The sequence below is a fragment of the Amblyraja radiata genome, chromosome 18, assembly GCF_010909765.2.
Source record: "Amblyraja radiata isolate CabotCenter1 chromosome 18, sAmbRad1.1.pri, whole genome shotgun sequence".
Lineage (NCBI taxonomy): Eukaryota > Metazoa > Chordata > Chondrichthyes > Rajiformes > Rajidae > Amblyraja > Amblyraja radiata.
The window spans coordinates 20,155,374-20,177,266 of record NC_045973.1 but is presented as its reverse complement, the minus strand read 5'-3'; the positions used below and the strand labels follow the sequence as shown (position 1 = coordinate 20,177,266).

Here is a 21,893-nt window from a genome sequence, read left to right as displayed (position 1 = left end):
CAGCAGGCAGTGAAGAAAGCTAATGGAATGTTGGCCTTCATAACAAGAGGATTTCAGTATAGGAGTAAAGAGGTTCTTCTGCAGTTGTATTGGGCTCTGGTAAGACCACATCTGGAGTATTGTGTACAGTTTTGGTCTCCAAATTTGAGGAAGGACATCCTTGTGATTGAGGCAGTGCAGCGTAGGTTCACAGGATTGATCCCTGGGATGGCGGGACTGTGATATGAGGAAAGATTGAAAAGACTAGGTGTCAAGTCAAACTGAAATGCAAGAAACTTGCGAGCAGAGAAATGCTACAATTGAAATCACGAGACAGTGATTAAAGTGGGCGGAACCCCAGCCTGCCGAGTTCTGCCTGGGGGTCAAAAGGGCACAGAGCACCAGAAGCCAGTGAAGGAGAGACAAGAAACTTGCGAGCAGTGAATCCAGCAGTAAATCAAAAAGACTGTCCGAAAAGACTGCCGCGAGAGCCAGAAAAGGCAAGCAGGACTGATTTTTCTACAGACCCGATTGGCAGCCGGTTTTCCCCACTGTTAAAGACCAAAACTGTTAAAGACCAAAACTGATAAAGACCAAAACTGATAAAAACTAATCTGCCAAAATAAAAGAAGGAGAAAATAAAAGGTGGAAAAGAAGTGTTTGGTCTGAGTGAATCCAGTTCATCATTTCGGGGTAGCTAAATCAAATCCCTTTCAAGCGGGGAAACTGCAAAAACATTAGAAGACTTGACAGTGAAAAACCGCTGTGACCAGGAGATCTGGAAACAGTAGAAGACTTAACAGTGGAAAACCGGGCGGGGCCAGGAGATCTGGAAACCTGGAAAAAAGACAGTTAAGTCAAAATAAAACATGGCTGATGAAGTTGCTGGAAAGTCAGCTGAGCAGCTCAAGCTGAAGAGGACAACAGCAAAACGGGCATTCTCTCGTCTTGTTAACAGCATCATTAGGAACCATGAAGAAATGTCTGAAGAGGAGCTCAGGAACAAGTTCAACAAACTCATGCAGGAGGCCGAAAAAGTCATGGAAGCCAATGACGATGTGGAGGCTGGACTCATTGCAGAGCTGGAGGCTGAGCTGGACGCAGATGAAGAAACTGTGTTAACTGAACAGCAAAAAGCCGACCTGGCAAAGACTGCAAAGGAGTGTGAGTCGAAACTAAAAGAGGTCAAAGGGCTCATCCAGGACACTCTATGGGCAAACTTTGGAAATGTTGAATTATCCACCTCACTACAGACAGCAGATGGTGCATGTGAACTTGCTGCTGCCACCGCACCATCAAATAGCAACCAAGAAGCATATGAATTCATGCTTAACCACCTGCAGAAACTGGTAAAGACTGCAAAGGAGACGTATAGTCGGTGGAAACGTTGGGTCCCTCTGGATGAGCAAGAGAGCTTCCAGAAACACCTAAGAACACTCGAGCTTCTCGTCCCCAAGCTGGTTTCCAGGAAGGCTGACTTCATACAGGCAAGAATAAAGAAGTACGCTGAAGGATTAGCACAAGCGGCGAATGCTTTCAATTATCCTTCACCAGCCATCAGACTGAGACCCACGGCCCTTCCTAAGTTTACTGGAAACAAGCGTGACTTTTATAGATGGAGGAAGGATTGGGAAGCACTGCAAAAGCAAGGTGAACCCACTGGATCAAATGAGGTGAAGAAGGTTCAATTGCTGGACAGTCTGGAGGACAAAATTATAAGAGACCTCCGCCTCACAAGTTATAACACTGCAGATGATATCTTTCGTGTCCTAGAGAACCGGTTTGGAAATCAAACAGCTATTGCTATTGAGATAGTGGAGGAGCTTCAGAGAATTCCACCTGTCAGAGGACATCAGCCACGTAAAATAGTGGAATTAATTCAAGCTGTGGAAAAGGCGCTTAATGACTTGAGCGATCTCGGAGACATAGGCGCCATTAAAAATCCACTGATGACAAAATCAATTGAAACAAAGCTTCCAGAAACCCTTAAGAAGGAATGGCTGGTTTATGTAGCTGACAAAAGGAATGGTGTGGCACCAGAGAAACAGTTTGACAGTCTCTTGTCATTTCTCAAAGAGCAGGAGAGCATATACGAACAGCTCGAGCAACTGAGGGACGAGGAGCCGAGTAGAAAGGAAACTCGGACTGAACCAAGACATGCCAGAACCAAGTCTACCAAGTCAGAAAATGACCACACAAGTTGTGTAGTCTGTGGTGACATAAAGCATAAAAGGAAGCTGTACTTCTGCAAGCAGTTTCGAGGGCTAAAGCTGACAGAGAAAAGAGCTGCAGTAAAGAAGTTGGGAGCATGCAAAAAGTGTCTTGAAGTTCATGATGATGGTTCATACTGCAAACCTGCATATCTGTGTAAAAATCAAATCTGCAAGGATGAACAGACTCCTGAGCATCATTTTTATCTGTGCCCCAATTATGAGATGAGGAAAAGCAGTGTGGATCAGAGGAGTAAATTTGGTCCAGAGGAAGATAAAAGCAAGAAGAAATATACAGTGGACCAAGAGGAGTTTTTCAGCAAACTTCCACCAGAGTTGGCAAAACAATGCCGAGATGTGTTCTCCAACACTGCATCAAGAGCCTTCAACACTTCAAAGCATCAGCCAAGCCTTCTAAAGGAAGGTGGACTGCAAGAGCATCCAGTGATTATGATGCTTTTGGAGGTCATAGCAAATGCTGGACAAAAGGTTGGGACATTAATTGACTTGGCTTCAGATACCAACTACATAACTCACAAGGCTGCGAGTAGACTGAACCTTAGGAGTGAAGACATCACGCTTATCGTCCATGGAGTTGGGGGGATGAAGGTCCACGTAGAGACAATGCGCTACCTTCTAAAGATCCGAGTGAAGACTCCCAAGGGCACACTCAAGTCGCACCAGTTAGTTTGTTATGGGTTGGACAGCATCGCAGATGTTCACAAACATGTGACACCACAGCAGCTGCAAAAGTTCTTTCCAGACGTCCCACTTGAGGAACTTGTGAGACCAAAAGAGATACATTTGCTCATAAGCCATAGAGAAGGTCAGCTAGCGCCTCAGAGGATTAGAACTGTTGGAGATCTCATTCTGTGGGATGGACCACTGGGAAAGACTGTTGGAGGTTGCCATCCTGAGCTGTTTGAGAAGCTTACCATGTCAGCCCACATGTCCAAAACACACTTCGCAAGATCAATGAGAGCAGCTGCTTTAAAGTATGAGGAGCTCACTGCCCCAGTCCCTGAGGAACTTTCACCAAACGGACAGGTCGTCGTCAAAGTTCAGAAGTCACGTACATCAACCGCCAATCGGGACTTCTTGGATTGGTGGAAGTGGGATAGCATTGGAGCAGCATGCGAGCCAAAGTGCGGGGGTTGCCGCTGTGGAAACTGCCAGCCAGGCGGAAAAGAAATGACTCTTGCTGAAGAGAGAGAGCTCGAAGTGGTAAGGGAAGGCCTCACCTACATAACAGGAGACCGTCACAGTAAAGACCCACATTGGCATGCTAGCTATCCTTGGTTGGAAGACCCAGCTTCTCTACCAAATAATAAAAGGACAGTGGAAGCCACATTTCTCAGGACGGAGAGGCAGCTATCCAGAGAACCTGAATGGAAAAGTGTCTACACAGCTCAGGTGCACGACATGGTGGACCGAAAGGCTGCAATCAAATTGTCCGAAGACATGATTGCAAACTGGAAGGGACCAGTGTGGTATGTGAGTCACCTTATTGCTCCAAACCCCCACTCTGTCACAACCCCAGTGAGACTAGTGTGGAACAGCAGCCAAAAGTGCAATGGTGTCAGCTTAAATGATTTGCTGATGAAAGGTCCAGACGTCCTCAACCAAATTCGCGCCGTCCTCCTCAGATTCAGAGGCGGTATCTATGCTGCTCTGGGAGACATAAAGAAGATGTATAACTCAGTCTGGTTGGAGGACCGTGAAGTACACTTACACAGATTCCTCTGGCGAGATTCCGAGGACGAGGAGCTGGGAGAGTATGCTATCACAAGAGTGAACATCGGAGACAAACCTGCGGGGTGCATTGCACAGTTGGCAATGCGTGAGACTGCTAATCTTCCTTCTTTTACCCACCTCAAGGATGAGCAGCAAGTACTCCAGAAAGACAGCTATGTTGACGACATCCTCACATCTCACAACAGCCTCGACCAGTTGAGAATCATCACAGTAAATGTGGAACGAATCCTGAAAGCTGGTGGGTTTGAGCTCAAGCCTTGGGTTCTGTCTGGCCAAAGTGGGAGGAAGGAGGACAGTGATGCTTTAAAGAAAAGCAAAACAAAAAGCATGATCCTACCAAACCAAATGCATGGTGATGATAACAAGGCACTTGGTCTGGGCTACATTGTAGAAGAGGACATGCTCCACGTTATGGTGGGAATCAATTTCTCCAAGAGAAAGAAAAAGATGCGGCTTGGTCAAAGCCTTCTACAAGAGCAAATCAAAACTCAGACGCCAAATCCCCTAACAAGAAGAGAGCTTCTCAGCCAGGTAGCAGGGCTATATGACCCCATCGGCATAGTGGCTCCTGTTAAGCAAAAGGGAGCGATTCTAGTACGCAGAGCTTTCCAAGAAGCAAAAGAGGGAAGCTGTTCGGTCAGAGACACATGGGACATGGCACTCTCAGATGGACTCAGGGAGGATGCAATTAAGCTCTTTGAAGAGTACGAACAACTTGGAAAAGTCAAGTTCGTCAGGGCACTGACTCCCTCTTGCTCCGCAACTGAACCCTTGGGAATCACCTTTTCTGACAGAAGTGAGCACACCTACGGGGCAGTGATGTACGTGAGATGGGATTCAGACCATAGCCCAATTGTCAGACTTGTGGAATCCAAGGCCAAGTTAACTCCCTTGGACCACAGAGGAGACGCTGTTAAAGCAGAGATGTGTGGAGCAGTGTTCGCCTCACGTTTAAAGAAGTATTTGAGCTACACAGTCAAATTCAAGTGGAGAAGTGGTATCATCTTGTGGGAAGCCCTAAACAATCCAAAGTGGGAGGCCATCTCTTTGACAGGAGTCATTACAGTAAGAGAACGAGAAAATGCTCTAAAAGACATTTTTGTGCTGCGCAATTGGGCACAACTTTCCCAAGCACCACAACAGATCGACTGGTAGCCTATAAAGACCAAGATTCTGGGCTGATGGTTTGTGGTGGCAGAGTGCAGAGCTTTGAAGAGGATAAAGTTGCTGTTCCCATCCTACCCGTTGATGCCTGGGTGTCCATGCTGCTAGCTCGGGAGGCTCACAGGGAGAGTCATGACGGAGTGGCTGGGACCTTGCTTAAAATGAGAAAAAAGGCTTGGGTCATAAAAGGAAGGAGAATTGCTCAAAAAGTTGTTGATCACTGCATAATCTGCAAGAAAGCAAAAGCAAAGAAATGTCAACAAGTAATGAGTGATCTGCCGCCTGAAAGAACTGAACCTGCTGCTCCTTTTGAGTTTACAACAGTAGACCTCTTTGGACCCTACCACGTACACGATGACGTCAAGAAGAGGGTAAAACTCAAAGTCTGGGGAGTTGTCTTACTTCCAGTAGAAGAACAAGACAAAAATGCATCAGGTGACTAAGTTCAAACCCCCATTCAAAGTTTGACTTTAAAGCGTCGATCTCCCAAGTGGTTCCATTGGAAGATCGAGTGGGAGGTGTCAAGTCAAACTGAAATGCAAGAAACGTGCGAGCAGAGAAATGCTACAATTGAAATCACGAGACAGTGATTAAAGTGGGCGGAACCCCAGCCTGCCGAGTTCTGCCTGGGGGTCAAAAGGGCACAGAGCACCAGAAGCCAGTGAAGGAGAGACAAGAAACTTGCGAGCAGTGAATCCAGCAGTAAATCAAAAAGACTGTCCGAAAAGACTGCCGCGAGAGCCAGAAAAGGCAAGCAGGACTGATTTTTCTACAGACCCGATTGGCAGCCGGTTTTCCCCACTGTTAAAGACCAAAACTGTTAAAGACCAAAACTGATAAAGACCAAAACTGATAAAAACTAATCTGCCGAAATAAAAGAAGGAGAAAATAAAAGGTGGAAAAGAAGTGTTTGGTCTGAGTGAATCCAGTTCATCATTTCGGGGTAGATAAATCAAATCCCTTTCAAGCGGGGAAACTGCAAAAACATTAGAAGACTTGACACTAGGCTTGTATTCACTGGAGTTTAGAAGGATAAAGGGGGATCTTATGGAAACATATAAAATTGTAAAAGGACAGGACAAGCTAGATGCAGGAAAAATGTTTCCAATGTTGGACAAGTTCAGAACCAGGGGCCACAGTCTTAGAATAAAGGGGAGGCCATTTAAGACTGAGGTGAGAAAAAACTTTTTCACCCAGCGAGTTGTGAATTTGTGGAATTCCCTGCCACAGAGGGCAGTGGCGGCCAAATCACTGGATGGATTTAAGAGAGAGTTAGATAGAGCTCTGGGGGCTGGTGGAATCAAGGGTTATGGGGAGAAGGCAGACACGGGTTATTGATTGGGGACGATCAGCCATGATCACAATGAATGGCGATGCTGGCTCTAAGGGTCGAATGGCCTCCTCCTGCACCTATTTTCTATGTTTCTATGAAATCCATACCTTGAAGTCCATGTCTGTGACATTCAAGTCAAACAATTCCAATCTATACAAGAAATCCAATAGGGGTCATCACAAAGCCATCCAGGATGTCAAAAGAAAATTCCGTACCAAGCTAGAATCCCAGACTAAACACATGGACACCCGCCAACTGAGACAAGAATAATATGTTATAACGTGCTACAAAGTGAAGTTGGACTGTATTGCTGACAATAAGTTCATTTTGAACATCAATAGAAGGTCTTCACCTGCTCCAACAGTCTCTAAAGCACCTTACCCTCAGTTATCAATGTTAGATCGGCCTTCCTAAGAGCGAACAAAAGGAAAGCAACTGGTCAGGATGGAGCTCTGGCAGTGACCAGAGGCTGAGCAAACCAGCTAGCAGGAGTTTTTGTGGATATCTTTAACCACTCCCTCCTCCATTCAGAAGTCTCCATCTGCTTTAAGAAGTCCGCTACTATCCTAGTGCTAAAGAAATTCCTCCTCATCTCCATTCTAAAGGTACGTCCTTTAATTCTGAGGCTATATCCTCTGGTTCAAGACTCTCCCATTATTGGAAACATCCTTTCCACGTCCACTAACCCTTTCATTATCCAGAAGGTTTAAATGAGATCCCCAGTAAGTAGAGTCCCATAAAAATCAAACGTTCCTGATCCAATCATCTCCTGGATTATTCTCGTAAACCACCTTGGACCCTCTCCAAAGCTAGCACATCCTTCCTCAGATATGGGGCCAAAACTGCTCACAATATTCCAAATGTGATCTCCCTGGCACCTGATAAAGCCTCAGTTTTACCTTGCTTTTATATTCTCGTCCCCTCAAAATGAATGTTAGCATTGTATTTGCCTTCCTTACCGCTAATTCAACCTGCAAATTAACCTTTTGGGAATCCTGCACCAGTACTCCCAAGTCCCTTTGCACCTCCAATTTCAGAATCCTCTCCCCATTTATAAAGTAATCTGCATCATGATCTTGTACTCCTCTCTGAGATCACCCCTCATCCTCCTGAACTCTCAAGTTCTGGCAACATCCTCATAAATCTTCTTTCCAGCTTTAAAACATCTTTCCTAAAATGGGGAGACCAAAACGGAATACAATACTCCAAATGTGGCCTTGCCAATGTCTTGTACAACAGTAACATAACATCCCAACTTCGACACTTAATTCTCTGACTGATGAAGAGCAATGTGCCAAAAGCTTTCTTGACCACCCTATCTACCCGAGAAGCCACTTTCTAGAAACCATGTACTTGCACTCCTCGATCCCTCTGCTCTCCAACAGCAATGTAATTCACTGCAAGTTGTTAACTTTTCCTTTCTCCACAAATGTTTCCCAATTTGCTGATTATTTGAAGCAATGTGTTTTTGTTCTGTTCAGTTTTTATTTTAATTTCCATTATCGTCATGTGAAAAATGTCAAATCTCATGGGGTGGACTTCCACTCTGGAGCAAATATTTAAAAAAACGTAACACATTATCAATATGAAATACTGCTAGCAAGTCACGGAAAAACAATTTGTCTCTCTCCAATAGTACATTTGCTGGACGTTTGGCCCAATTTTTTTTTGTGCGAGATCATTGAAGTAATCAATCTCCCCAATTTATCCGTTTTAACTAATTATCCCATTCATTTTTTAAAGTTAATCGTGAATCTTCTTACACAATCCTTCATTCAGTCGCACCCTGGCCAGCCCCTCTTCTCCCGTCTCCCATCAGGCAAAAGGTATAGCAGTGTGAAAACGCACACCTCCAGATTAAAGGACAGATTCTTCCCAGCTGTTTATCAGGCAACTGAACCATCCTACCACAACTAGAGGGCAGTCCAGAATTATTATCTACAGCATTGGAGACACTTGGACTATCTTTAATCAACTTTACTGGCTTTATCTTGCACTAAACGCTATTCACGTTATTCCCTTTATCATGTATTTGCACACTGTGAATGGCTCGATTGTAATCATGTATTGTCTTTCCGCTAAATGGTTAGCACACAAATTTTTTCCCACTGTACCTCGGTACACGTGACAGTAAACTAAACTCCTTATGCAATTGGATCCTCGACTTCCTCATCAACAAGCTACAATCAGTACGAATTGGCACTAACATATCCTCCTCGATAACCATCAGCACAGGGGCAGCTCAAGAATGTGTGCTCAGTCCACTGGGCTACTCACTCCATACACATGACTGTGTAGACAGACATAATTCCAACTCCATCTTTAACTTTGCCAACAACACTACACTGTTGTCCAAAGAAGGGTTTCGGCCCGAAACGTTGCCTATTTCCTTCGCTCCATAGATGCTGCTGCACCCGCTGAGTTTCTCCAGCTTTTTTGTGTACCTTCCATTTTCTAGCATCTGCAGTTCCTTCTTGAACACTACACTGTTGTTGTATGACCTACGTGTAAATAAGTCAGAGCAAAGGAGGGAGATGAATCGTCTCATTAAATGGTGTCAGAACAACAATCTTGCTCTCAATGTCAATAAGACCAAGGTGCTGATTGTTGACTTTAGAAGAATGAGGCCAAGTATATACGAACCTGTCTTTATCGATGAGTCGGCTGTGGAGAGTCAACAACTTCAGCACACCGTCATAATCATGAAGAAAGCCAACCAATGCCTCTACTTCCTTTAAAGTTTGAGGATTTACGGTAGGTCAATAAAAACTCTTGAACATCTATAAGGATACTGTAGAGAGCATATTGACTGCTTCAATCACAGCCTGGTTCGGTAACTCGAACAGAGTGGTGAACGCCACCCGAGCTATCACAGGTACAGACCATTCCATCATCGAAGGGAACTAAAGGAGGCATTGCCTTGAAAGGCAGCCAGTATCATCAAGAATCACACCAGTCTGTCCATGCTCTCATTTAACTCCTGCTATTGGGAAGATGGTGTAGCAGTCTCAAAACCGTGACCTCCAGGTTCAAGGTTCTTGAAAACTATAAACAGCAACTAAACTAGGAACTATTTTGTTTGTACTAGGGTCTTCAGGCTTAATTGTACTAATATTTACATTCTTAATTGTTTGAACTTCTTTTTGGTGGTTATTATGTATCAATGTACACTGTGTTTACAGACCTGTGTGCTGCTGCAAGTAAGAATTTCATTATTCCGTTTTTGGTGCATATGACAATTAAAGCACACTTGACTTGAAATTGTCTCCACATTGATGGTTAGCTGTTGCCATCTTCAGGATTAGTTATGAAATCTCTATCCATCATTACATTCTGGTCCATGTGACCATTTCCCCAATGGTACCACACTTCAGTCCAATGAGTGCCTTCAAGAATGTAAAAATATGAAAGAAATTGATTTTTTTTTTTTTAATCAGATGGGCCAATGGTAAAATAGGATTCACAGCACAACAGAATGGAATTATTTCTGATTGTAAAAACAAGATGATAAACAGCTAAAACAAAAAAAGCAGAGAAATTATATTAAAGGGCGCAATTAACTTTGGAATGCTCTAACCCAGCCATATTAACCCATTAGAGCTCTGATTCACTGTTTCATTTAGTTCTTTTGTACAGAACCAGTTTAAATGCAATCTTGAATACTAATGTGTTGCTTTCAGCAATTTACACTTAAATTATCCAGCATCCTGCATATAACAACTCAGAGCAACATTCATGCTTTATAAAACACAGATGTTCAAATTAACTTTCTGTGACTAACATGAAGAATCTCTTTCGTTGCAAGGAATGAAGGAATGGTAATAGGACCAGCGCCCAAATAAGAAGATAACTTGAAGTACAACAGTAATATTTGAGGCACGTTGAATATTATACCTTCGTAGACTTTCTTTTTTATCTTCCCGTGTTAGGCAGTTGTCGAGATGCCTGTTAATATTCTTTTCAGGGATAGCAACTGCACAGACAGGGCAATCCACTGCGAGAGAAAAGAGGAGAAAGTGGAGATTATACAGTGTAGTAGAACATGTGCTACCATCCTCTGAATGCTGTTTCAGGCTTCTCCATTCACAGATGGAGGTGACTATCAATTACTTCCATGGCATCTGCCCAATGCAGCTAGCACTAAAGTAAAAGTACTGCATTGAATCATGATGGCCATGTAACCTTCTGCAACCTTTGAAAGTGCTTTCCAATTAATCCCAGTCCACTGGTCATTCTACAAAAGTCTCTTATCTTTTTCCTGTAAGAATATAACCAATTCCCTATCAGCAGCAATTCTGAACCTGCTTCCTCACCAATTTCTCGGGCACTGGTTTCATAGAAACATAGAAAATAGGTGCAGGAGTAGGCCATTCGGCCCTTCGAGCCTGCACCGCCATTCAATATGATCATGGCTGATCATCCAACTCAGTATCCTGTACCTGCCTTCTCTCCATACCCCCTGATCCCTTTAGCCACAAGGGCCACATCTAACTCCCTCTTAAATATAGCCAATGAACTGGCCTCAACTACCTTCTGTGGCAGAGAATTCCAGAGATTCAGCACTCTCTGTGTGAAAAATGTTTTCCTCATCTCGGTCCTAAAAGATTTCCCTCTTATCCTTAAACTGTGACCCCTTGTTCTGGTTTCATGATCATAACTCATACATTTAAAAAAGGAATTATCATATCAATCTGTCACCTCTAGTTACCAACGTTCCTTTTAATGGATACATTGTCATATTATTTCAATCAAGATGTAATATGTTTTCATTGGCAGGATGTAAATCTAAATAGGCAGCGAATTACATAATGGATGCATTATTTATAATTTATCAAAAATCCTTGGATTCTGGAGACGTACTAGAGGATTGGAAAATTACCAGTGTGATCCCTGTCAAAAAGAGGAAGCAAAAAGCAGGGCAATCAGCATTAGATCTATTTTGAAAATATGTTAGAATCAATTATCAAGGAAGTATTAGAAGCACATTTAGAAAATCACCGTTTAATTACAGAGATTCAGCATAGTTCCATGAAGAAAAAATGACTGACAAATATATTCCAGAACAAACCTCAATAAAAGTGGATAATGGAGACCTAGTTGATATTGGATTACCAGAAGATGTTTGACAAGATACCTCACAGCGGTTAAGTCATAGGGAGAGAGCCCATGGTATTAAAGGTAATATGTTGGCATCGATAGAGGATTAGCAAACAGGTAGGAAGCAGTGAGATGGGGAAATTTTCAGGTTGACAACCTGTCACTAGTGGAGTGCCACAGGGATCAGCACTGGGAACGCAACATTCAGAGGGAAACTGATAGGTTACTGAATGTGCCACATGTTAGCAAATGGAATATATTACAGGAAATGTAAACATGTTCATTTTGGAGGAAAAAAAAAATCAAAGCAACAGAATAAATTTAAATCAAGAAAAAAAAAAAAAAATCTGTAGAAAGAGATTAGACATGAAATACAGAAAGCTAGCACACACGCACAGCAGGTAATAAGGAACTAATAGTGACATTAATAGGGAACCTAATAGGTGACGATAGACATGATCTGAGGCGTTTAAATTGGCATATGAAGATGCAAGGAATGGAGGGATAGGAATATGTAGGCAGACGGTAGTAGTTTAATTTGGCATCATTCGGGAGTAGTTTATTATTCGGCACTGACATCATGGGTTCCTGCAGTGCTGCGTTCTATGTTGGCCCTTAGTCCAAAGGGATTAATGAACAAAGGGATTAATGAACAAATGGATTGTGAAAGTTGTATTGTATCAGTACAAGACATTGGGAGAAGCATCTACTGTGAACAACTTTGGTTCCCCAATTTTAAGGAAAAATATTATATTAGAGGTGGTTCGCAGAACATTAAACACAGACGATTCCAGATTGCTCTATGAGGAAAGGTTAAATAGGAAAGGACTCTACTCATTCAAGTTTAAAAACAGAAGCATTTATATTGAAACAAATAAGATTTTAAATGTATACATGGTAAATGCGAGCAAAACATGGCAGTGCTCAGAGCAGAAGGTACAGTCTCAGAATAAGGGCGTACCCCCTCAAGAGTAAATTTGGAGATTTTGTTTTTTCCACGTAGCACTGTGAAGGCCAAATCCTTATGAATATTTAACTGTGTAATATTTATGATAGATTTCCATTTGGTATAGTAATAAAGGGTTATGGAGAAGTAGGAATGGCAGAAAGGAGGGAGATTGGGAGATTGGGAGGGGTGGAGGGAGATGGGGAGGGGTGGAGGTAGATGCCCCCTCCCTATCTACCCTCACTCCCATCCTCTCTACCCCCCGTCTCCCCACCCCCCTCCCCCTCCCTCTCTACCCACCTCCCTCTCCCTCTCTACCCCACCTCTACCCCCCCCCCCTCTCTCTACCCCCCTCTCTCCACCCCCCACCCCCCTTCTAGGGATTGAAGAGGGAGGGTGAGGAGGAGGAGGGAGTACTGGGGGATGAAGAGAAATGAACCGCGCCTGCGCAGTTGGGGGCTATGCATGAGTGGTGCAATATTGCGTTGGGGGAACGGGTGAGTGGTGGAATCTTGCGTTGGGAGAGCAAACTCAACGGGTCTGCACTTGGTCTAGTATTACTCTAAATTTACCTTTCACAATATCCTTCAATCCAGAAGTTGATGGTTCAGGATCATTATCCTTTTGAGCTAGGTCTGCCAAGCAATTAGCAGTAATTGCTTGTGTGCAAGTGTTACTCTGGTCCTCTTCACACTGTTTCTCAGTAGATTCTGCCCCCGATGGCTTGATGGACGAACGGTTCAGAAAGAGAAATCTGTCCATGCAATTCATCTCCCTCTTCATTCTGGCATGAGCTTTGTAATCAGACAATTGATTCTTGTTGGATATATCCACTGCTTGCACTGCCTGAGGCGAGACTGGAGGGGATTGAAAATCACAGTCGGACAGCAACTCTCTGTGAAGACATTTTTTTTTTTTTTTTTAAATGATATGTCTAAGAAACATTACAAACTAAAGTAATTTAAAAATTAGCCTTCCATAGCTAAGACCTCAAAATTTTAATCCTAGCTAACACCATGTAATTATTAGCAATAAGGGCATGGATCTGCTTTGATATTTATTTATCACTTTAATAGTATTATCATGTTGCCTTATTGTACTCTAAATAAACACAAGGTTTTGTTTCTTCTTATTTTATTAAATAGTTTTTTTCCAAGCATTTTACTTTTAACATTTATCATGCAAATGCTAAAAAGAGAGCAGTCACCATATTTGGAGGCAATATTTCTGAGGGTTCATCTAAGGTAACTTAAAATGGAAAAAAATCTATACTAGATGCAATTGAATGACACTGAATATCAGGTGTTTAGTTTAAAAAATTACACTTTGAATGAAGTAAGGTGAGAGCAGAAGGATTTAAAGTTTAAGGTTTCAAAGTTAGTTTATTGTCACATGTACCAATTAAGGTACAGTGAAATTTGAGTTCCCATACAGCCATACTAAGTGAAAATCAACAAGACACACAGTCACATAAAATAAAAGTTAACATAAACATCCACCACAGCGGCTCCCCACATTCCTCACAGTGATGGAAGGTAATAATAAGTCCAATTTTCTCCCTCTATATTCTCCCTTCGGTCGGGGCTGTCGAACCATCCGCAGTCGGGGCGATCAAAGCTCCCGCAGCCAGCGATCCGAAGTCCTCATGTCAGGGTGATCGATACTCCCGCGTCGGGGTGGTTGAACACATAAAGCTCCCGAATTGGTCTCTAACCAGGGACTGTGGGCTCCACGATGTAAAAGTTCACAGGCCCGCAGTTGGAGCTCTCCACAGTCTACGATTACGTACTTAAATGAGGCTGACTGAATTAGATCATCTGCATATGATTGCTTGCAATCTGATTTGAAGATTACTATAACGATAAAGATTATTGTTATCATTCTTGCCACAGGGCTATTATATGGGATTATCTTCTATTTGTGATTTTCATTGCGTGGTATTTTGAAATTTTGTTTTTCTACTGCATTAATTTGGTCAACGAGAAACATTTACTTGAGACAGTTCCTTGTTCATAACCTATAAACAATCCAAATAACTAATTTATGACTGTAAAAAGAAACACTACAGATACTGGAAATACAAAATAAAAAATAAAAATATACATCTGATCAAGCAACATTTGTGGAAAAATTAGAAAAAAAAATAACATTTCAGCTCAATCATAAAGGATAATTAACTTAAAAGGTTGACTGTTTCTCAGTGGTGCTGCCTGCCATGTTGAGCATTTTCAAATTAACCACTGCACCAGGCTGCAACAAACTCGTTAGATGAAATAGAGCAAAGGAATCAGAACAAGATTGTCAATAACACAGACACAGACTTTAAGACCTCCACAGCTGATGACAGAAGAATTCTCTCCATAATAAAAAAAATCCTCAAACACCTGTCCGACAGATCAGAAACATTCTTCAGGAGTCAGGTGTGGATTTGTCAATGCCCACTGTCCGCAGAAGACTTCATGAACAGAAATACAGAGGCTACACTGCAAGGCGCAAACCGCTGGTTAGCTGCAAAAATAGGATGGCCAGGTTACAGTCTGCAAAGAAGTACTTAAAAGAGCAACCACAGTTCTGGAAAAAGATCTTGTGGACAGATGAGACGAAGATTAACTTATATCAGAGTGATGGCAAGAGCAAAGTATGGAGGAGAGAAGGAACTGCCCAAGATCCAAAGCATCCCACCTCATCTGTGAAACACAGTGGTGGTGGTGGTATGGCCTGGGCTGCTTATCTTCATTGATGATACAACTGCTGATGGTAGTAGCATAATGAATGCTGAAGTGTATAGACACATCCTATCTGCTCAAGTTCAAACAAATGCCTCAAAACTCATTGGCCGGTGGTTCATTCTGCAGCAAGACAATGATCCCAAACATACTGCTAAAGCAACAAAGGAGTTTTTCAAAGCCAAAAGATGGTAAATTGAGTGACCAATCACCCGATCTGAACCCAATTGAGCATGCCTTTCATTTGCTGAAGAGAAAACTGAAGGGGACTAGACCACAAAACAAGTATAAGCTAAAGATGGCTGCAATACATGCCTGGCAGACCATCACCAGAGAAGACACCCTGCAACTGGTAATGTCCATGAATCGCAGGCTTCAAGCAGTCATTGCATGCAAAGGATATGCAACAATGTGTCCAAAACATTATGGTGCCCTGAAACAATGTGTCCAAAACATTATGGTGCCCTGAAATGGAGGGACTATATATAAACATTGCTGTAATTTCTACACGGTGAAACTAAAATGTATAAAAATGGTCTTTAGTTGAACAAAGAGGACAATGGAGTCATGAGCTGGCCAAAGTTGACTGGAAAGATACCCTAGCAGGGATGCCAGTGGAACATCAATGGCAGGTATTTCTGGGAATAATACAAAGATGCAGGATCAGTTCATTCCAAAGAGGAAAAAGATTCCATGGGGAGTAAGGAGTGACCGTGACTGTGGAATTCTCTGCCGGTTCTCTGGATACTTTCAAGAGAGAGCTAGATAGGGCTCTTGAAGATAGCAGAGTCAGGGGATATGGAAAGAAGGCAGGAACGGGGTACTGATTGTGGATAATCAGCCATGTCACATTGAATGGCGGTGCTGGCTCGAAGGGTTGATTGGCCTACTCCTGCAGCTATTGTCGATTAAAATCTGACAATGTGTACTTTAACCACATGTGATATTTTTCTATTACAAATCTCAAATTGTGGAGTACAGAGGCAAATAAATAAATGACGGGTCTCTGTCCCAAACATTATGGAGGCCACTGTATAATAGCAAACAAAACACCATACTGTTTTAATCAACACTGCAAATGCTATTAGTCCAGAAGTATACAATTTTATGAGTAAGTTATAGCCAATCATTTCCAGAAGTGGTTAATTTCAAATTACAAGGAATAGTTTCCATCGTGGAAAAAACACAGCACAATAAAATTGTAGCTTAGCCAGCAGTGAAAACTTCACACGCAAAGTCACCAAAGCAGATGGATGGAATTTCTACACATGTATTATAGGGACAACAGCTGTTCTGTTATGAAAGGACAGAAGGAATGGCAGGACTGCATGGTCTGCAGTCAGTTTTAGTGGAGAACAAAATACACTTTCTGTGCAGGAACTGCAGTTGCTGATTTAAACCGAAGATAGACCTAAAAAGCCGGAGTAACTCAGCGGAACAGGCAGCACCTCTGGAGAAAAGGAATGGGTGACGTTTTGGATCGAGACTGAAGAATGATCTCGACCCGAAACCTCACCCATTCCTTCTCTCCAGAGATGCTGCTTGTCCCACTGAGTTACCCCAGCTTTTTGTGTCTATCTTCAAAATAAGCTTTCTATTTGGCACAACACAATGTAGGGGTGAATCATATCAAAGTCCCAGGGCTGAGTGCCAGTCTGTGATGAATTAACTGATCACAACCAGGCACTATAATTGGCCTCAGAGCTCAAAGTTAAGAAGGGCAAATTAACTTGTTCTAACCTGCATTCCCACTGCAACCATGATGCAGTTACCAACTCTCTTTCCAACTAGTGAAAAATTAAAAGAGTGCATTCAATCTGAGCTACTGTCAACTGAATCATATTTCTGCTGCTTGTGTTACTCTTTATCCAATCAAGCTGTGATTTCTTATTTATTATTAGGAACTGGAGAAAACATTGATAGGTCTTTGTGAAAACTACTACTACTTCTCAGGCAGTCCATCGGGTTCATAGATGACCTCCTTCCAACTTAATTTTGTACATTCCCCAAGGCAGCTGATGAGATCAATGTGGGAACTTGAGACACTGCCAAAGATGAAGCGGAAAGTGCCTAACAAGATAGTGGCTTGTTAATTTGTCAGCTGGTATGATTCTACCTTATTTCACACAGGGCTTCTGTGAGTTCCTGATGCATGAAACAAAGGCTCAGGGACCAGAGATTCCCAGATGTCAAGGGCATGTTGCATTTATTTAAGACTGAGAACATCCTTAAATCTTTTCCTTTGCATGCCTGGTAATATCTTCTCATGAAAGAGCTCTGAATAGCAAATCTATCTTGGGTATTTGGTCTGAACATGGTCCGCTCAATGTAATTAGGCTCCCAAAGGTAGGAATGTTGGCCTTAACAGGAAACCGACATTGGTTCACTGATCCATGCAGTGAACTTGCAAAGAAAGTATAGGTGGTCATTGGCTTTGGACTCTGCAGTTGGGAGTCCAGGTCGGGGGTGGCACAGTGTACAGCTAATAGAGCTGCTGCCTCACAGCACCAGAGATCTTGACTCGATCCTGACAACGGGAGCCATTTGTGTGGAGCCATTTGCATGTTCTTCCCATGACTACGTGGGTTTCCTCTCGGTGTTCTGGTTTTTCCCCACATCTCAAAGACGGCAGGTTTGTAGGTTAAAGGCCACTGTCAATTGCTCCTGTGCAGGGAATGAACGCAAATGTGGGATAGCATAGAACTAGTGTGAATGATTAATCAATTGACAGCATGGTGCCGAAGGGCCTGTTTTCATGCTATATCTTTCAATCAAATAATAACATAGGAGGGCAGGGATTACCATACTACAGTAAACTATGAAACTAGTGCCAGGTCTGATGTCTCAATCTTCAAAGTCCCTTTCCTCAACCGACCCAAAGAAATGTTGAATTCCATTGGTATCTGAGTTTATCAAGAGGGCACTCCTAAAATATGGATAATGGTCCACATTATGCAGGGTCTCACAACGGTTGTTATTATCACAGGGAAGCATGGCACGGTTGGAACAGGATAGTAGACGACCTCTACCTTGAAGGCATACAAGGCCCATCTTCACATAGACTTCAGCAAAAATGCCAAATGTGCCTTGAAATTTGGTCTCCAAGCTTGACAAGAGAAAATCACATGTGGTTAAAGTGCACATTGTCACATTTTAATAAAGGCCATTATTATACATTTTGGTTTCACCATGTAGAAATTACAGCAGTGTTTACGCATAGTCCCCGCATTTCAGGGCACCATAATGTTTGGGACACAACAATGTTTGGGGATTTTTCTTTATTATAGAGACAATTCTTCTGTCATCAGCTGTGGAGGTCTTCTTTAGCCTGCCAGTCCCTTCGTGATTAGTAAGCTCACCAGTGCTCTATTTCTTCTCACTGAGGGGAAAAAGGCCGAGATTGCGGCACTCTTTGAATTACACTTGCTGTGCCATTCTTTATTTGTAAATTCTATCCATTGTAGGGAAACAAGATATAGTTCTAAAGTTATCCAGGCACTCGGAGTGGCAGCTGCGGTCAACATAAATTGAACAGATCATATTGCACATAAATTATTTAATAACAAAGGTTTTTGTACCTTGCAGTACGAAAGCATTTCACTAATTCATCCAATACTCTGTTGTTTAGCAGCTCTGGTTCAGTCACTGTCTATGTATGAGGAGGAGAAACAAAATATTTACAGATTAGCCCCTGGAAGGTGATGTCATCTCTTACAATGTGGAATTAATTATTCAAACAAGACAACTTTTATGTAATACAGAGCTTGTTTAGAGATCACAAAAGTCTAATTCTTTGTCATCTGTACCAATCAAGTTTAAGATGGCCGACTAGGAAAAGGGGAGATGCAGCGAGACCTGGGAGTCATTGAAAGTAGGCATGCAGGTGCAGCAGGCAGTGAAGAAAGCGAATGGTATGTTAGCTTTCATAGCAAAAGGATTTGAGTATAGGAGCAGGGAGGTTCTACTGCAGTTGTACAGGGTCTTGGTGAGACTACACCTGGAGTATTGCGTACAGTTTTGGTCTCCAAATCTGAGGAAGGACATTATTGCCCTAAAGGGAGTGCAGAGAAGGTTCACCAGACTGATTCCTGGGATGTCAGGACTGTCATGAAGAAAGACTGGATAGACTTGGTTTATACTCTCTAGAATTTAGGAGATTGAGAGGGGATCTTATAGAAACTTATAAAATTCTTAAGGGGTTGGACAGGCTAGATGCAGGAAGATTGCTCCCGATGTTGGGGAAGTCCAGGACAAGGGGTCACAGCTTAAGGATAAGGGGGAAATCCTTTAAAACCGAGATGAGAAGAACTTTTTTCACACAGAGAGTGGTGAATCTCTGGAACTCTCTGCCACAGAGGGTAGTCGAGGCCAGTTTATTGGCTATATTTAAGAGGGAGTTAGATGTGGCCCTTGTGGCTAAGGGGATCAGAGGGTATGGAGAGAAGGCAGGTACGGGATACTGAGTTGGATGATCAGCCATGATCATATTGAATGGCGGTGCAGGCTCGAAGGGCCGAATGGCCTACTCCTGCACCTAATTTCTATGTTTCTATGTTTCTAAGATGGCTGTACATCAAAATTCTGTCACTGATGTTCAAGGGGAATCGACCTTCCATTCCTGTGTTCTGTGTTCACTGATCTAATAATCTTTTTTTTAAGTCAGAACAAATGCTACAAAACATCAACTCAATCTTCTAATAGTGTTAGCCAAAATATCATGGCATAAAGTGCTAACATCATGCAAATGACAGTACAAATTAAATATACAGGTTGCAAAATTCCCAAATTATTGCATTTACGGATTGCAACCACTGTGAAAATTAAATCTCTTGGAGCCCCAAGCCCATACATGACATTTATTTTGCTTTTCTTGTGCCCATAAATTTGAGATTTTTTTATCCTCACATATCTCTCACTCTTAAACGTGATCTTCAATGTTTATATGTTCATTACATCTGAATTATTTGTTCACCAATTGCTACTCTCAACATCTCGCTCATTCTTGATATATATTTAATTTACTGTAAATAAGTAATTTTCACAATCTGAAGTTCAAGATCATCTTTAATCAGTACCCATATATAACGGTATAGCAGGTCGTTAGTTGTTAGTTCATCGTGACCGCTTCCAAGACTGAGTAGTGTAGGAAGTGGGTGTTAGTATAAAACATACAGTAAGGTGGGGTTAGTGATGCTATTCTACTATGATTGGTTCACATGCATTAACCAATCTACAAGACATTGACCAATGTCTTTTTTCTATTTCCCAGTTAGCCTCATCTTCTTGGAAAGATGTCCATACACAATGCTAATTCAAAAAGCTTCTCTTTATAGTTAGATGCACTTTTCTCTGATCCCAGCATTTTCGTGCTTTTTGCTAGCTTACATTTGTTTACATTCCATTCGGACATTTCCTTAATTTTAAAGAATTAAAGGATTGGACACATCCATAAGTAATTCCTATTATTGGTGCAATTGTTAATAAGGAAATTATATTAGACTCTTGTTGCAGCCATCATATTTGTCCCAAATATTTTACAGTAACAATTGTATATCGTCCAAAATTACAAGCTTTTCAAACTCCTAAAACTACAATAGGCACAGACTTTAAAATGGAATAATATTGTTCAATATTATGCTTCTTTATGTGGATTCAAGTGTGGCCGTCTCAATAACCTTTTCAAGCCAGCAAGGAACTTACTCACCACACAACATATAGGACACTGGGTCTTGTATGATAAAAATTTTCGTAGACAGAGTGAACAATCTGGAAAGTGAAAAGAATAAAATTGTTAGAATTTCACACAAATCCTCTCAGAAAATACAGTAAAATTTTGGATAACTTGGATAATAAGATTAAGTATTTTCATACCATGTTTTAGGTTTAATATTCTGCAATTATATATTTTGTGCAAATCATAAATGTAGTAATTCTTTTGTTATTAAACATTTGTTTATCAACACTCTACATTCAAATCTGCCAACTTTATTTTCCCAACATTAGAAAAAATCAAAACGTTGGATTAGAAGTTGGCTCCAGTTCTAAAGGCAGAAATATTATTAGCATCTCCTTGAGATGCGTTACAGTCCCTCGAGACCTGATAGAAATCTATGAAATTACAGGAAGTATAGCTTGGATAGACACATAACCTTCTTCCCAGGGTAGAAATGTCAAGGTGAGAGAGGGACATTTAAAACATTTTTTTTTTTTTTTTATAGATTGGTGGAAACATATACAATAATAGCATTGAAAGGGGTATTCAATAGGCACACAAACATGCTGGGAATGAATCACATGCAGGCAAAGGAAATCAGTATACTTGGCATAATGTTTGGCACAGACATTGTGATGTACTATTCGACAGTGCCCTCCATAATGTTTGGGACAAAGACCCGTCATTTTTTTATTTGCCTCTGTATTCCACAATTTGAGATTTGTAATAGAAAAAAATCACGTGGTTCAAGTGTACATTGTCAGATTTTAATAAAGGCCATTTTTATACATTTTTGTTTCACCATGTAGAAATTACAGCTGTGTTTATACATAGTCCCCCCCATTTCAGGGTACCATAATGTTTGGGGCTCATGGCTTCATAGGTGTTTGTAATTGCTCAGGTGTGTTTAATTGCTTCCTTAATGCAGGTATAAGAGAGCTCTCAGCACCTAGTCTTTCCTCCATTCTTT

The 21,893-nt window shown here is 41.8% G+C and overlaps 1 protein-coding gene across 5 annotated transcripts in view; it reads right to left on the bottom strand.

Moving 5' to 3' along the window:
- rad18 (RAD18 E3 ubiquitin protein ligase) overlaps positions 1 to 21,893 on the bottom strand; it is a 102,573-nt gene that overhangs the window by 62,599 nt on the left and 18,081 nt on the right. For 4 of the 5 annotated variants that reach the window (XM_033036772.1, XM_033036774.1, XM_033036773.1 and 1 more), the window contains 4 exons: positions 20,915 to 20,976; positions 18,789 to 18,859; positions 13,058 to 13,379; positions 10,336 to 10,439 (listed from right to left, as the gene is read on the bottom strand). In XM_033036772.1, coding sequence (XP_032892663.1) covers positions 10,336 to 10,439; positions 13,058 to 13,379; positions 18,789 to 18,859; positions 20,915 to 20,976 — 559 coding nt within the window. Of the gene's footprint in view, positions 1 to 10,335; positions 10,440 to 13,056; positions 13,380 to 18,788; positions 18,860 to 20,914; positions 20,977 to 21,893 lie in introns of all 5 variants that reach the window. The other variant, XM_033036771.1, reaches the window with a different exon arrangement.